We start from the raw sequence: 15953 nt of genomic DNA, 5'->3' as shown, positions 1-15953 counted from the left end.
ACCACAAACCATCTTTCTCTGTTTCCCCGTTTGCAAACTGAGAATAATAAGCCTTGTGAATTTCATAATTTATGAATGAGCTAAGTGGTGTTTTCGAAGTATATTCTTTACTGTTGGTGCATAACTCTTGTCTCCTGGATCTTTGTGTCTTAGCATGCAGTGCGCTCAGTTTGGGGCCGTCTCCCTTTTGCAAAAAGCAGTCTGAGTGAATAAACACAAACGAGGGTTAAGACTGGCTTTTTGCAAGCTAGCTCACGTCAACTAGAAATACAGTCCTCAAAATATAATTAATTGGCCGTAGGTGAAATATTTCCTCCCAGAATCATTTCTACATTGTGATTTCAGCTTTTCCTGTCAACTTGCATTCTATATCCTTGCGCTGTCTTCCCCTCTCCTCGTACCGTTGCTTACCTTCCTAGTGAGGGTGGCATTCTCAGAAATCTCCAGTTGGATTCCTTGTCCTTCACCAGAAGGGTTTTTTTTCTTATTTGTGTTTCTGTAACCTGCTGAACAGCTCTGCAGTTTGCTGTGTGATTTTACTATTTTGTTTGCATCTGCCTGTTTTTCTTTGGTACTTCGATGTCCTCAAGTTTCTGTACTGACCCCAAGGATCATTAGTGGCACAGTTATTCTTGGTGTGCCAAATCCAAGGTGGCTGTCTCTGGCCTCTGCAAAGTTACCCAGGTACTTGTGGTGAAGCATTGTTCTTGTCTCTTCTACAAATTAATGAGCTGCAGAGCAGGTGAAGCTCTGTTTGTGCCTAATGCACATCTTCTCTACAGTAAGTTCACACTGATGCTTGCTTTGAGAACTCTGTTACTGCCTGGGTGTTTACTGCAGTTCCCCCATCCCCTAGAGTTTCTTCCTCTTTCATCAGCACATGCTGAGGGTCAGAATTATATCAATTGCTTTTTTATTTCGACTTCATTAAGAACTTATTGCAGTGGAGGCATGCCAGGTTCATGAGTCCTCAGCACAGAATTCTTCCATTTCTCACTTTTTACAGAAGATGCAGAAAGAACTTTTTCCTTTAATCCATAGACCTGTTGTGATTAGAGTAACTGGGCAAGGGATATCAATCTTGGAGGACAGCCTTTTATTACTTTGTTTCATTTAATTGTTCAAGATCTGTATGGACCCTTGGCTCTCTGTTTCTTGTTCTTGATGGTGATTAAAAGAAAATAGGGTGAAAAAGCTTAAAGGTTCCCTCAGCGGTTAGGTGGAGATAGCAAAGTCTAGCAAGAAGGTCAGCTGCTCTTTAAGTACTGTAGATGCCCAAGTTATAATGCCCAGAAGTGTTCGAAGACTTTGCTGGCTTGCTGTGCCTGACCAGGTTTTCCCATTCAGTAAAACGGAAAGTACAGAAAAAGAATATCTTGAAGAATGTTCATCACTGAGCAAAGCATTTGTGCAAATACAGATACAGTTCCACATCCTTATCTTCAGAGTTGCAAGATACCTGCTTTGTTCTGATACCAGTCCTCTTCTGAGAGTCCCAAACAAAGCTCAGGAGAGCATCAGTTACTTTCACATAGTTCAGATGGTGTTGCAAGGTCAGGTGTACAGGGGACCTTCCAGGGTACATTAAGAATTCTATTTCTAGCTGGTGCTGAAAGTCATTAAACTTGTAATATAATATATTATAATATGTATGTAATATAACTGTAATATATAATATATATGTAATATAACTGATAAGAGGAAGGCTTTTTATTTGAGATGTTTCTAGCAGTCAATTGTAAGGAAAACCGCAGGACTCCCAATCATTCAGTGTATCAGAAAACTTTATCTGTATGTAAAAACTGTATGTAAAAACGGGAGATTCTTTGAGAAAATATTGTGTGTTAAAGAATAAATCAGAAACTGAGTGCCAGACACACTGGAAGACCAAAAAAAAAAAAAAAAAAAATCAAAACAAAAGAACCCCAAATGCACAATTTAAAAAAGCCTCACTCTTGTGATTTTGACACGTATTTTTTTCTTTCTGGGCTTTTCCGTGATTTTCCTGTGCTTGCTGTTAGCATTGTGGTTTAATTTGGCATGAACAAAAATCTTAAAATGTTGATATTTCTTAGTGTTCCTCTAGGAATGATATCTCAAAACTGGAGCATTTCCATTTCCTATGTACACAAGGAGCAGTGTAGTTACACTTGGATGGCTTCATTAATGTTAAATAAACATATCAGCTGCATTGTGTTTACCCAAGCTGATAACCATTTGTTGGGTAATATATTACTTAAAAGGAAACACAATCAGTATGTTTAATTTAGCAACAGAGTTGGTTACCAGAGTTCTTATATTACTTTTGACAAATCTATTGTTTTGTAACATTATTTATTGAATGTCATATTAAGAGATGGGTATTAAGCTACATTACAAAATCTGGTTTGGCTTGAACAAAAATATGAAGCAGATTATTTAACTGAGTAACTTTTGCCAGTTGGCAGTATTAATATTTGAAGTCCTGTGTAATGATATGAACAGGCATTTATAGTTCTTTGAGAAGTTTTACTGTGTGGAAAACATGAGATACTTTGTGTGAACAGGGAAGAAAGTTCTTTAAAAGCATCTGAACAAGCTGTCCAAGAATTAGGAAGAAGCTCTGAAGGAACAGCTTGGGGTCTGTATTAGGTGCTGTGTTGTGCCCTGAAAGTATTGGGGTACATGGCTGCTGACTCTCTAGGACTGTCTTAGTCATATCATTAGCATTTCTTATATTCATGTCCTCATCTGTAATGACATGTAAGAGTGTTTTCCCAGGATAGTTCTTGCCCATACGCATGGATATGCGCTAAAATCATGCATTTCGAGCTTTGCTTTAGGTATATTCTTGAACTAGATGGGAATCCTGTTTCTCACACCTCATTTCCTCTCAGTTGCCTTGGTTTGTCATGAAGGTCCTTGGAGTTTGCTTGTCACCTTTCAGTCTCCAAAAAGTTCTCGTTTTGAGTTTGGCTTACCTTCTTATCTTCAGAAGCTGTATATTTTGTAACTGTTTCTTCATGTTTTCTCTCTCAGTCCTGTTCCTTCAGGAATTCTTGACCCCTTGTTTCTGAAATTCCCATGTAATTGTTCTTTCTGTTCCCTGACTTGTCATTGCTGCCCTGACTGCTAAGGAGTCAGTACCAGCGGGCAGGTTTATTCTCTCTGTTGTCTAGGACATTCCGCATTGCTTGAGAAGTTTAGAAATAAAGTCTATAATAGTACATGGCAACTGTGGGCAGTCACAGCATTTGAGAGTAAAGCAGAAGTCAGGATTTGAGATGTGCTATTTCGCTAATAATAACAGGTCTTATTTCCTAAACTGTTGTTTGTGGCGGAATATATTCCAGTTCCCTCAGGACAAGGAGCTTGCAAATGTTGTATTTTTTGACAGTTCTTTGAAAAATGTGTTTTGATTTTTGCAGGATGGCTGAGTAGAGAAGGTATGGGCTCCAGTTCTCCCGCAGTAGGAGACTGAGAAGCAACCAAACAGTTTTTCCCTCATGATCGCACAGGTGATCATTTATGTTGGCGTGTGCTACTTTCACAGCAGACAAAAGTTAGGTACAATATCAGAGAGAGGAAGAATTACTTTCCAGGCTTACACGGCAACTTTTCTCTTCTCTAAGCATTGGAATTTGTGTTTAAAAAAATGAAACAGTTTATGCACCTTGAGCATATCAAAAAGGAATGCCTTCACTGCACACACCAGCTATAAAGAGCCAGATTCTTCTTGTAAAATGGAAAGCCGTTACGTTTAGAATCTTTCTTGCATGTGTGTTATGGTTCCTTTTTTAAGTTCTGAGTTTAGAAATAAACATCTTTTTAATGTCAAGATTTCCACTGCTACTTTTGCTTGTTTGTGCTTGCATGGAAGTCAACATTTTCTGCATCTACTGTGGCGATCATTTCTTCCAGGGTCTTAGAACTAAGCTAGTGACTAGAGATATGGAATAAGCAATCGAAATAGGTGAACTGAAGAATCATTCTATAAATGTTTGGTAATAAAGCAGAAAGTGCAACAAAAAGGCATTCAAAAAGAGAAAAGACTTGAAATAGAATGTGTTAAGATTTTGCTTACAAACATTACTTTCTTTAAAGGGGATTATTTACAGAGCTAAAAATCACTTCAATTGCTTTGAAAAAAATATGCATTTGGAAATATAGGGCTTCTTTTAGTCAAGGTTCCATTTATCTAAAAGCTTACCTCCTTTTTTCTTTCTAAAGAATTTGAATATGGGAAAGGTAGATGCATTTGTGAAGTTTAAGCTTGTCCATTGTAGACGTGCTTTCTCCAATATGAAATTAATTGCCTTAAAATCTAAATTCTCATTGTTAATACCTCTTATGTAAAGTAGTGGCTTGCCCAGAAATTTCATTCTCCTTTGGTTATGATTAAGGGTGATGAGACTAATTTTTGAGTGAAGTCTTCACAGAAAATATGTATGCTTCCAATAAATGAATTGGGGGAATGATGGACCAGTGTGATGATGAAATGCACTGTGAAGATGCACAGAAAAGCCTTGGCCACTGATAGCCAGCAGAGGTAATGCAGGCATGTTTATGGGACTTTAGCTAGCTCCATTAGATGCAAATGGTTTCTTTTTCAGCTGGATATATTGTACTTTCACATCTTGCTCTAAATTAACATAAAATGTGGCTGCATATAAACACACTGTTGTGATTCATCTCAAAACGGCTTCATTATTCTCTCAGGTGAGATAATTTGAGATGGATTAGATACTTCACTTCTTTTTAATGTTTTGAATTTCTTTCAGAACATAGGAATGGAAGGAGACTGGAAAATGGGAGATTTCCTAAATCTTAAGTGTCGTCATTCTTAGTAAAAGAAATAAGCTTACCCCACCAAAGTTTTTCCTAGTGAGTAGCCTAGATTGTGATGGCAGTGGGAAGCCTTTATCCATGGGGAGAGGAGGATAGCTGTCACCTTTATGTAATCTGACATTCTTGGGCAACTTTTCCAATCACATCTTGTAATCTCGCAGTAACATAGTGACTCAGCTTCCAAGGGGAAGCTCATCTGTAATTTGGGGAAGTGATTTCTGTTGGGCAAGTAAGCTGATTCCTGGTAAGTAGATCAAATGCAGTCAGGAATGATGAGTGCTCTTGCTGAGGAATAATTTCATTCGTCTTTGAAAGAAAGCAGTGTGCAGGTTGGTGTTCATCCTTGCCTTTGGCACAGTTATGGCCCAGACTAGAGACGCTGTTCTGAGGAACACCACCTCAAATAGCCTCATGTTGGAGATGTGATCCTCTGGGCTTCTAATCCTCACTGTGTGAGAATAGGCTAAGGAATAAATATTTAATTAAGGGAGGCTTCATGAAGTCCTTAGTGTGGAGCATCCATCTTGAAATTCCTTAATGCAGGTTCGAGGTATTTTAACCTACTCTATAGCAGAAGCATTGGCACTGTAACAAAAGCATTGCTGCTGCTGAGGATACGCATTTTGACCGAGAACTGCCATCATCCCTAAGATGGCTCCACCATTTCTGTGAAGCACTAGCTAGAAATACCAGTTATTTCTCAGGAAGAGAAATGATGGTGCGTTACTCAGATACTCTGTGGACTGAAATATTTAAAGGGGAGAAGGAGGGATGAGCCCCATACAGCAGATGGAGAATCGAGAAGACACTGCTCTGAGCAGCTCAGAATTAATTCTCAAAGGGAAGGAAATGCAAGACAGTTAAATGTGATGGTTTCCTGTCCCACTTTGAAATACCAGAAAGTAGTATTCAAGTAATAGGTAGATGCAAGGTGTAAATTATGGGTACAAGAATCACTATGGACTTGTTCAGTCCTGTGCATAAACCACTCCCATTTGGAAGTCTACTAAAGCACAATAGTAGAAGAGTATTTTTAATGCTGAGAAGTGTGTTTTGCACAGAGTACTTGTAGTTTTGATAAAATGCCTAGTAATTCCTAAAATGTTAATTAATATTACAATAAATATATTTGCAAGACTTGAGGTCACTTAATAAAGTATAGGGAAGAGTAGGTGCTGTATTTCTTCCTTTGTAAAATATTTACTACAGCTTGCATTCGTTAAAGACTCTGATCACCAGTTTTCTAATGTGAAAATTCATTTAAGTCAGTGCTCTGGCAGGTGCTCATATTTTGTGGAAAGATCTATCTTCCAGATTGCTAATGCATGGCCAAGCAAATGTCTAGATAGTTAATAATCCTGCTTAATTGCCACAGTCAGATAAAGCTGCCATCTAATTTATTGCTGTTCTGAGCATCTGAACACTAGAAGAATGATAAACCATAAGAAAGCCTTATGAGATGGTTGTTTAGTTGAAGTCATTGCCTGCAGTTTTATACTTTTCTCTCTCTAGCAGGTGATCCTTCTAACATTTCCCTGCTTGGCAGAAAATCAGACACATGGTCATACCCCTCACTGCCCCGCTTCCACTAGGCAGCTGTTTTCCAAGTAATATACCTTCCCAAGGCACTGCGCAGCCAGGTTTCCTCCTGCTTTTAGGTATCCACAGTGCACTAGAAAAGGATGTTGTGTTTTCCTGCATACAGTTACTGGAACATAAATAAATCCACAAATGTGTGTCAGTCAAACATCTGGACTGTATACAGCTTTTCAATGAGGATGGAAAAAAGTGCCGTGCTGTGCAAAGCATGCTGCAAAGGAAGAGATTGCTGATCTGAGCAATCGGTTGATTTCATCTGCGTGCTCATCAGCAGATGCAAACTTCACTTAAGGCTTAAATGATTTGGGGAAAAAAGCTTTTTGCAGATGATGGAATGGATGAAGAAGCAACATGTGACACAGAAACCTGACTTCTACTCTGTTAGTCCTGCAGCAGGACAAGCCACAGTTGCAAGCGGGTTTAACAAAATTATCATGTTCACTTGACAAGTAAAATCCCAGGTCTCTCTATCCAGGAACAAACACAAGTATTCAGGGTAAATACCAAGAAAAATGTTAGGTTTCTGCTTACCAAATTAAGGATAAATCCTGTACCATGCAGTATAGGAGACTCAGTTCATGCTCAGGACCTTTTCATGAGTTAATTGCCTTTACCTGGGAGTTAATGAAAAAGAGGTTCATGGGGTTTTCTACTGTATGTGCCATTAAGCTGTATGGAGACAGTTATGGCCTTTTTCAAATTTGCATCCCTCTGACAGTAGTAAATTCCTGTGTCACCACTCAGGAGCAAGTAGACAACAGAGGTGAAAAATTATGCTAATGAATTCCAATAACCTGTCCCTTTTTATGAGGGCGCTTATGCATAAGATTCTGAATCCTAAGTATTATATTACCTTGTACAGCTTTTCATTGGTAAACTATAACAAAGTAAATAGAGCTAGCAGTTAAATACAGCTTCATAGTTCTGAAGAGGCCCTTTAGAACAAAGTGAAGTATATGGATAAAATTGTTAAAGCGTTAGATAAGGTTCTGGGGTTACCATGGTTACTTGAAAATTTTGCATTGTATCATAGATTAGGATGCATGGGATGAAGTAGCCAAAACAACTAGAAAGTCCAATGCATATAAACTACATTTCCAAACCACACAGTGTTGCCAAATAGAAAGACAAATAGCTCAGGATATTGGCTGCTGACAAATCTATGAATCAATAAAGCAAGGCCTGAAGGAGATTTAGAATGTATGGGATTTGCAATTCCGCATTATTTTGGAGTTACAATCTTAATTTTTAAGGACAAATGGAGACAAAGAATAAAAGAAGAATCCTCAGTAATGTAAGGAGTGGAATGATTTTCCACAAGCTCTTTCTGGTATTGAAATCAGACGTTTGGCTTTGAGACCTTCAGCAAAGAAGGTTGATGAAACATGGATAATACATTTCGTGCACTTAGGCTGGCAGTAGCACTTACACTAGAAGCAGTTTATTCCCATGGAAACCTATTTGTGTTTGGGCCAGAAGTGACTTTTTTCCCCCTCTGTTAGAGCTGTTGATGTTTTAGCATAATATAATTGCTGTATATTGACAGCAGATTTGAAAAGTATTTTTTAAATGTTGAGTAGCTGAGCATATGTAGAATGGAGATGGAGTCTGTGCAGATTTTCTATGTAGGATGGAGGCATGAAAAATGCCGGCAGCTTTTGATCCTCTGTTATTTATCCCTAACAGAAAGAAGAAAAAAGTTAATTATAATATGTTTATCCCAAACATTTTTTTTTAACAGGTGACAAAAGAGCTGAAACAGTACGACAATAAAATTATAGAGTGCAAGTTTGAGAACAACAGCTGGGTCTTCATGAGACAGAGAATAGACAAAAGCTTTCCAAATGCCTACAGCACTGCTATGGGTGAGTAGATCGGTTTGCTTTAAAAGTTTTTCAGGCTCTCACTCTGTTCTAGTTTAAGGCGGAAAGGCACTCTGTGTTCTTATTTTTTAGCTTGGGTCCTCTCTAACTTATTATAGTAATGCCTCATCTTGCAAATGCTTATGTCGTGTTTAACTTTTATATAGCAGGAATCGTTTGGCTTCAGGTTTATTTGATGAAGTCAGTTAAACAGATACTCTGATGCAGTATTTAGCAGATTATGCAGAATCAACTGCCTAAGTCTCTGCAGAACTGCAAACATTTGCTCCAAGAGAATCTAAATAGCAGAGTATGCCTTTTAAGTGAGACCCTGAGAAGGTTTTATTTATGATAGCTTTGCAACAGCAGTTGCTGTGTTGGTTTGTTGGGAGGTAATGTAGACTGGCAGGCTATGAGTTGAATTTATTGAACAAGAAATCCTTTATAATTTCACCTCTATTCAAAACACCAAAATCATTATTTGGCAGATGGGCTAGAAAATGAATAGGGGAAAATGTCATCTTAAGTTTCTACAGTAGTTGCACAAACAATGGAGAGGGAAACAAGTGAAAGGAGGGGGTATATCCCTGCAGAACTGTGGGACTTTTATGTTTCTCTACCAAAAAACATCTTGCCAATTACTGTGAATTAAATGATGTTGTTTACTTTCAGGTGAAGTATAAGAGTTTGAATTAAATGTGTGTGAGACTGAATAACAGTAGTCACATTGGAACGGACTTATTAAGTGCCCAAATGAAGTTTAATCAAATTTAAGACCATGCTATTTACTAGGGCATACATAGATGATATAGGCTTTTCTCTGAACCATTCTACTTGTATTTCTGCCTGAGCAGTGAGATTTTCTTGAATAAAAACCAAAAAATGTGGTCATTTTGTCAGAAGATAATGAATCTGTTGGCACCTTAGGGAACGAGCACAGAACGTAGCTGAAACATTTGCTGAGCAGTCCTGTCAGGGAAGAGGAATGGGCAACAAAAGTTGTACAAGTACAGCCACGTTTCTTCAACACCATGACCTAGATTTCTCTTTTCTGTTTCACCTTAATGTTTCAATAGTTAGTTTTCCTTGGTGTTTTCTTTGAGAAGTAGCATATTCTTCTTTCCTTTCTTCGTAACAGCAGATGTAGTTGCCCTTTTCCTCTTCTCATGTTCTCCATTTGTAGAGCACTTATGTTATTCCTGACCTTCCCCCCCCCCCCCAAAACATAATGAACTTCCTAAAAATACAAGAAAATTAAATGCTACAGGAAGAACTGTTTTGTAAGAAATATTTCAAATTTTTCATGGGAATTTTCAAAACAGAAAGTTTTCTTTTGGTTTTAAATTTTCACTTTTGCCCATTTTTCAGAATCCCCACAAGTTGTATTTTCTCATTTGAGACTTTCATTGTCTTCTCCTCTGGATCCTTCCTCCTCTGTTTGCTTTAATTTGATGAAAAATACAGTTTGTTTTTCTGTATGGTTGAAATAGCAACAAAGTACCTGTCTCCAACTTGCTTTTGGACTTTGATACCTTTGAAATTGAGGACTTTTTGAGTGATTAAGCTAGGACAGCCCTTAAAAGTTAATGAAGAGTTATACCATTGTGGCACAAATTCTGTTCCTAAACTACTGATAATCGTAATGCTTTCCAACTGCCTAAGTCATGGACAGTGCAACTTTCAAAGCACCTTTTCACCAAAGAAATAAATGAGATTAAAAAAATGCTAGGAAGGTGTTTTGTTAATTGTAAAGTAATGCTTTGAATGGTTCTAGAATTCTGCAGGAAAGAAAGGAGGTTTTTTAAGAGTCATTGTTATTTGTAACCATGCTCCATTACAAGTACATTTTAAGGAGTCTTAATATTGTTTAGTACTCTAGGGGTTCAATAGATCATTTTGCATAGAAATTGAGTCCATACTGAGGCCAATCCATACATGCATAATTTTTGTACTTACTTCCAAGATAGTTGTAGGATTCCTACTTCATTTCTTGCTCTTTATTTTTTCCCTCCTCCTTAAGTCTTTGGGGAGGATTAATTAGAGGAGTATAAAGTTACATAGGGAAAGTACTAAAAATATTTAATTTGTTTTAAGAGAAGTAAGCCTTTTTGTTTGTTCCATAAAATCCTGTGAGCCTTTACTTACAAGCTACAACCTGGGGGGTCATGTTGAGTAATCCAAGTGTGCTTGTACATGCATGCCTTAACCACCATGCAACACTCCAGCCTTATAGTACACATGTAGCTTGCTTGTTGTCAAGTCTTTCTGCCGTATGAAGGTACATGGGTTAAAAAAACCATACTATGCATTGTGGGTTTATGGTATTGATGGTACTTAGTGGTGAAGAAAAGAGGTTTCCAGTATTAGGCCAGTCTTGGTTCTTGCTATTAGGATTTAATGAGCGTTTTAAAGCCATGTCTCACAAGGCCTTCACTGCTGTTGCTTGCTTTAGTAGGATGTCAGTTCTTGGTGTTTTTATAGTTGCCCTATGAAGCCTACACACACATGTACCTTTTGTTTGCTTTATAAAGAGAGATTCCATGACATAGGGGCCCACTACACGCTTTGCTCTCTGAGGGGCAGAGCAGGGACACTTGACTCCTGACACAACCATCTTGTGAAAGTCCGCCTTCAAGGCTGAATACTGGAGCCGAAGTACGTTATTTATTTTGCAAAGAGGGGATGAAACTATTGAAGTGCTGACTGCAAAACCTCAGTTTAGTGACTTGAGATCCTGTTCTTTATTCCCAGCTGTATGCAACAGCATCCAGAATCCAGTCACAAAGGAGATGCTGTTTGAGTTCATTGACAGATGTACAGCAGCTTCTCAAGGACAGACACGGAAACACCACCTCGATCCCGACACTGAACTTATGCCACCCCCACCACCCAAAAGGCCACGTACCATACCATAAGGCCTTGAGCTCAGCAGATAGTGTTTACAGTTCTGCAGAAGGAGAAACACAAGTGTGAAGGCTGGAAGAGAAAATCTGACTTGCTGTAAATACTTGGGTATGGGGTTTTGATTTTAGAGGGGTTTGAGTGGGTTTTTTTCTCCCAAATTCCACATACAAATGGACATTGTTTTTTAACTGATAAAGTCAACCTTACCAAGTGGTATTTGAAGATAAATTTTCCAAAGGTCTAGACAAAAACAGTACAATGGAGTCAATGGAAAGCTGCCTTGTTTATATACGGATCTCTTTTCACCTTTAATTTATAATGTCAGCAATCTGGAACTGAGAAGACATTGGGATGCTTTACTTTTTAGAGGCTGTGCTTAAAAAATAAAAAAAGCAGAAGTGTTTCTTTATTACTGTTGTTTAACTGCTTGCGGTTTGTCACCCGTAGTATAACTGATCATGGTTTCCCTGCGTTTCTGAGACTTGTGTTTAACAGTGAACAGCAGTGTTGTTTGTGCTTTATGTTGGTTCAAAACTAAGCCACCTTAGATTTCACTAATTTCAAAATTAGCTGGGATTTTGTTGTTGAAATACAAAAAATGTGAATCCTTCTTGTAAATAGCATCACTTTGAAAGACTATGTGCTGCGTGTTTAGTTTTCCCCCCGGGTTTGAACTTAACACACCATATGTATAATGGGCTGATTTTAGCTTTGCCTTCGTAAGTTTACCTGTAGATAAGGAATACACCAAATCCTTAGTATTAAAGTCTCTGTTACGAGACTGTAGTACAGGGCTTATTTCTCCACAGTGATACCATTGTAAATATCACTAAAAAGTAGACATCACTGTGATATGCAAGAACAATAATCAGTGCTAATCATAATATCTTAGTTCCAGGCACAAAATGGCAAAAGAAATGCCAGACAATGCCTGTGTAAACTACCAGAGGAGGTAGTTTCAGTGGGAGAGAACCACATCAGGCAGAAACGATCCTGGTTTAGGTAATTGCAGGGCAAAAATAAGCCATTTAGGGGGCGGATGAGTGTCCCAGGGAACAGGTTGCTCATTTCCAAAGGTGGGGTTGGCTGTCCTGTGGCACCATGCTCCTCCTCTGGCTGACTTTCTTTCATACCAAATGAAGAAGCACATGAATGCCCAGGCGGCTGTTGTTTGCAGCACACTGGCAGATGTTCCTAATATTCATCCTGAGAAGCTGCATTCTGGGTGTCGAAGGGAGGAGTTATTCTGAGCTAGGATTAATTGGAAACCAAATGCAGATTCTAAAGTTTACTGTGCATTGATCAAGCAGGGATCGAATTGGCTCTTCCTCTAGTTTACTTAGTGTGCGAGTCTTACGTTCATTCAGCAATCTGATAAGTGAAGCTCATAAATTTGTTATAACTAAACCACATTTCTGTTTCAATCAGTTTTAATGTTAGTAAGAAAAATTAACTCCTGCTTTTTTTTTTTTTTTAATTTTTCTGTATTTTCTATATGGAAACTTTACGAGTGTACGTTGTGGTGGCTTCTGTAGTTGTTTCAACCTGTTGTATAAATGCACACAGCATCGTTTAGATGGCGTTCCTATCATCTCTTTCTGGGCTATTCCGTACATGTTTTAGGGAACTGAAGGAGTTACGTAAGTTACTTTTTATACTATGGTAAAACTTGAGGGGAAAATAATGTATTCATCAAAAAAAAAGTTTTTTTTCAACTGTACATAGTTTCTGCATATTATCTATAGAAAAGATATAATTATCACCTATGCAAGGGCGCAAAATTATATCCTAAGAAGAGCCTTATGAGTTTGATGTGAAAACCTATGCAGCCTCTGTGCATCTGGCATCAAAACACACAGTTAATTATTTCTTCACTCAATTTCTCCAGATTATACTTGTCATTGAGATTGTCATAACATACACTTCATCCCTGATCTTCATGGTTCTATGGCAGTTGCAATGTGTGTGATGATTACAGCCTTCTCCGTGAGGTTAGGACATTTCATTCTTGTAAGGATGTGTCCAAGTTATTTCCGTCTTCCTCCTTCCCAGCTCTTGCATCTTGTATTTCAACAAGACCTAGCTCTTCCACTTCAGAGCTGTAGCACCACAGGCTGTCTTTCACATGCATTCCACCAAGCCCATGGATGTGTTGTGGCCCTTGTATTTCTGATAGTGTGTTTTTTTCCCACTCTCAGCTTAAACTGGATATTTTGAAAGAATAGTGACTCTGAGAAGGTTTAGAGCTCCACATTAATATGTGATTGTTGAACTCTTCTTGCACGATGACCTGTAGGTTTTTAGAGAGGTCAGTTGCCTTTGCTTTTCTGGAAAAGGAAGCTACTGGGGAAGAGTTGAATGAAGAACCTGATGAAAACAAATGGAATTTCACTTGGTCCAGATGGGTTTAATCTGTGAGAAATGCAAACCTCCTCTGTCTGCTACTAGATGTTCAGGAGGTTGAAGCTAAGAAGCAAAGAAGAGTCTGTACCAGGAAAATAATGATGATTTAAAAAAACAAACAGCCTAACTTGTCTATTCTTTGGTGTACAGCATGAATCCATCCACTGTTTTGTCATTTGTTAAATATATAATTAAAATTTGGTTTCAGTGGAGTTTCCAGAAAATGTAAGTACATTCCTCAACTGTGTATGAAGTATTTTAATAAAATCGATGGTTTAAAATACCTTTCCTAAGGATGTGTTTGGTTTTCATGCCTTTGCTTTCCTGGTGCCAGTGCAAAACACAAGGTTACTGTGGTAACATTGCTGTTTAGTCCTCCAAGAAGGTTCATCCTTGTTTTTCAGAGGTTGATGGCTTTTCTGTCAGGTAGAAACACCCCAGCCTGGAGGTGGCCATGATCCATAATGCCATTCTTAAGTACAATTTGCTCTTCTTGCAGCCAGAACCAGAAAGGAACCAAATGGTGCTTGAAGCACACATTTTATGGCAGGCTGACATTATGTAGTTTATCCATGCAATGTTAAGTGCAGTTGCATGAAAAATTGTGCAAGGGGTCTGCATAGGTCTTCCGTGACAGTTTATCATGCAGCATGACCCTAAAGCTGGTAATTCACCTACTTGGACCAACTCCTGGACTTGTGTTGTAATAAGGCAGTTTCCTTTTTCAGGTTGCACCTGTCTAGAGTCAGGAACTAAAACGATTTTTAAAAATGATTTTTGAAATGTCCTTATAGTTAAGATCCTGCCTTTGCTGCTGGTATGTTCTTGTTACATGTGCAATTCTTGCGGTGCTTGCCTCGACCGTTTCTGATTTTCTGGTGTCTGAGTGTGAATGTCAAACCAGATCTGGCATTTGAGCGCACCTGGGGAGTGTACCTTCTCTAGCCTCTACTTGGTACTTCCCTCCATGCAATAAGGAAGCAGGTTGATGCACCCGGCCATCACATCACACTGTGTAGTTTTTGTTGTCTTGCTTGTTCACTGAAGCAGTCATTCAGGATCCCTCCTTGTTGGTTTTGTGCCTAATAGGTGTGACTTTATATTTGCATAATGTATAGCTGTACACATCAAAATATTCACAAAGGCATTGGCACAGCTAGCTTATTCTCTTGGGTTTATCTGTAGTCAGTATAGAGAGAATGAAAGCACAAGTCCAGTTTGTTCCTCCTTCATCTCTCCTGCAGATGTCTGCCTGTCCCTTCACTGTTCCCTCTCAACTCTTCTTCAGTCAATATGATGTGTTTCATTTTATGTTACTCCACTGTGTTATTGTGAGCACCGTGTTAAATATTTTTATTGAGGGTAAATTTCACAGCATCAAAATTCTTGCAGTGGTCGATTAAATTTATAATCTCATTAGAAGTATCCAATTAGCTGGTCAAGAGCTATTTATTTTCCATAGATTCTATTGCGTACCTTGGGACATCTAATCAAATCCTAAATCTAAGCAGTTCTGTTAACCTGCTTGACAGTCACATTTGGATGAAACACCTTAAATAGTCAGATTGCTTCTGTCCTCCTCCACCATTTCACAAGGTTTGCTTTTGCCTTGCCTGAGGACCAGTTCCAAGGTTCACAAGCCCTACAGGGTTTAGATTTAACCAGTATCCCTTTGTTTCCAGTGTCAGATTTCTGCCATCTGCTTGCAGCACAGCTCCACAAGCTTGCATTCCTCTGTCACACCTACAGACTGACCCTCTGCTCATGTTCCTTGATGGCAGCGCTCCACTCCAAGCCTGTGTGCTCATTCCCATGTGACAGCAGCCGTGACAACTGATGGATAGGGCAGTACCGTCCTGGTAAGTCATGCTTGCACAGGGAAATGAAAGCAGCACCTACCAGCTGTGACGGTATTCATCATATGAGCAAGGAGCCTTTTCCACTTCCCTCCCACCCTCATGAGGTCATCTCCCTATTTTATGTGCAAAGGTAAGTTGTACTCTTTGCACTGAGATCTGGACCAATTAGTTAATGTTTGCAATAGGAATATTGGTTAGTGCTCTTACTGCTTCCCTGGTGAGAATCTGCTGAACTTCCCAACAAGGTTGATTGAGACATTTACAAAGCAGTTTTCCCTCAGTCGGGGCTCATTTTCATCTGGTTTATTTCAATCATAGTCAGCAGTAAGGGGGTACGTGAGCACACTGTAACCAGTACTTCTATGAGAACTTACCAGTGATGTTGGTGCATATAGAAGCATAAAAATGTGAAAGACACTCGGTGAACTTGGTGAGGGAACAATAATAGTTTTTTCCAGCATAGAAAAAGAAAACCCAATGAAATAAAACCTAAGTTCTT

General features: G+C 38.7%; 1 protein-coding gene across 2 annotated transcripts in view; it reads left to right on the top strand.

Annotated features, from left to right (window-relative positions):
- The window catches only part of RNGTT (RNA guanylyltransferase and 5'-phosphatase), a 184261-nt gene extending 170373 nt beyond the window's left edge, over positions 1–13888 (top strand). Inside the window, exons 15-16 of one of the 2 annotated variants that reach the window (XM_061369796.1) lie at positions 8168–8291; positions 11040–13888. In XM_061369796.1, the coding sequence (XP_061225780.1) occupies positions 8168–8291; positions 11040–11203 (288 nt within the window). In that variant the 3' untranslated portion in view covers positions 11204–13888. Of the gene's footprint in view, positions 1–8167; positions 8292–11039 lie in introns of those variants that run through there. The other variant, XM_061369798.1, reaches the window with a different exon arrangement.
- The last annotated feature ends 2065 nt before the right edge of the window (positions 13889–15953 follow it).

Source organism: Neopsephotus bourkii, unplaced genomic scaffold (assembly GCF_033783945.1).
Source record: "Neopsephotus bourkii isolate Nb327-2 ecotype Australia unplaced genomic scaffold, CSIRO-AGI_Nbou_v1 NB_1511, whole genome shotgun sequence".
NCBI classification, from domain to species: domain Eukaryota; kingdom Metazoa; phylum Chordata; class Aves; order Psittaciformes; family Psittacidae; genus Neopsephotus; species Neopsephotus bourkii.
This window is presented reverse-complemented; position numbering and strand designations above follow the sequence as displayed.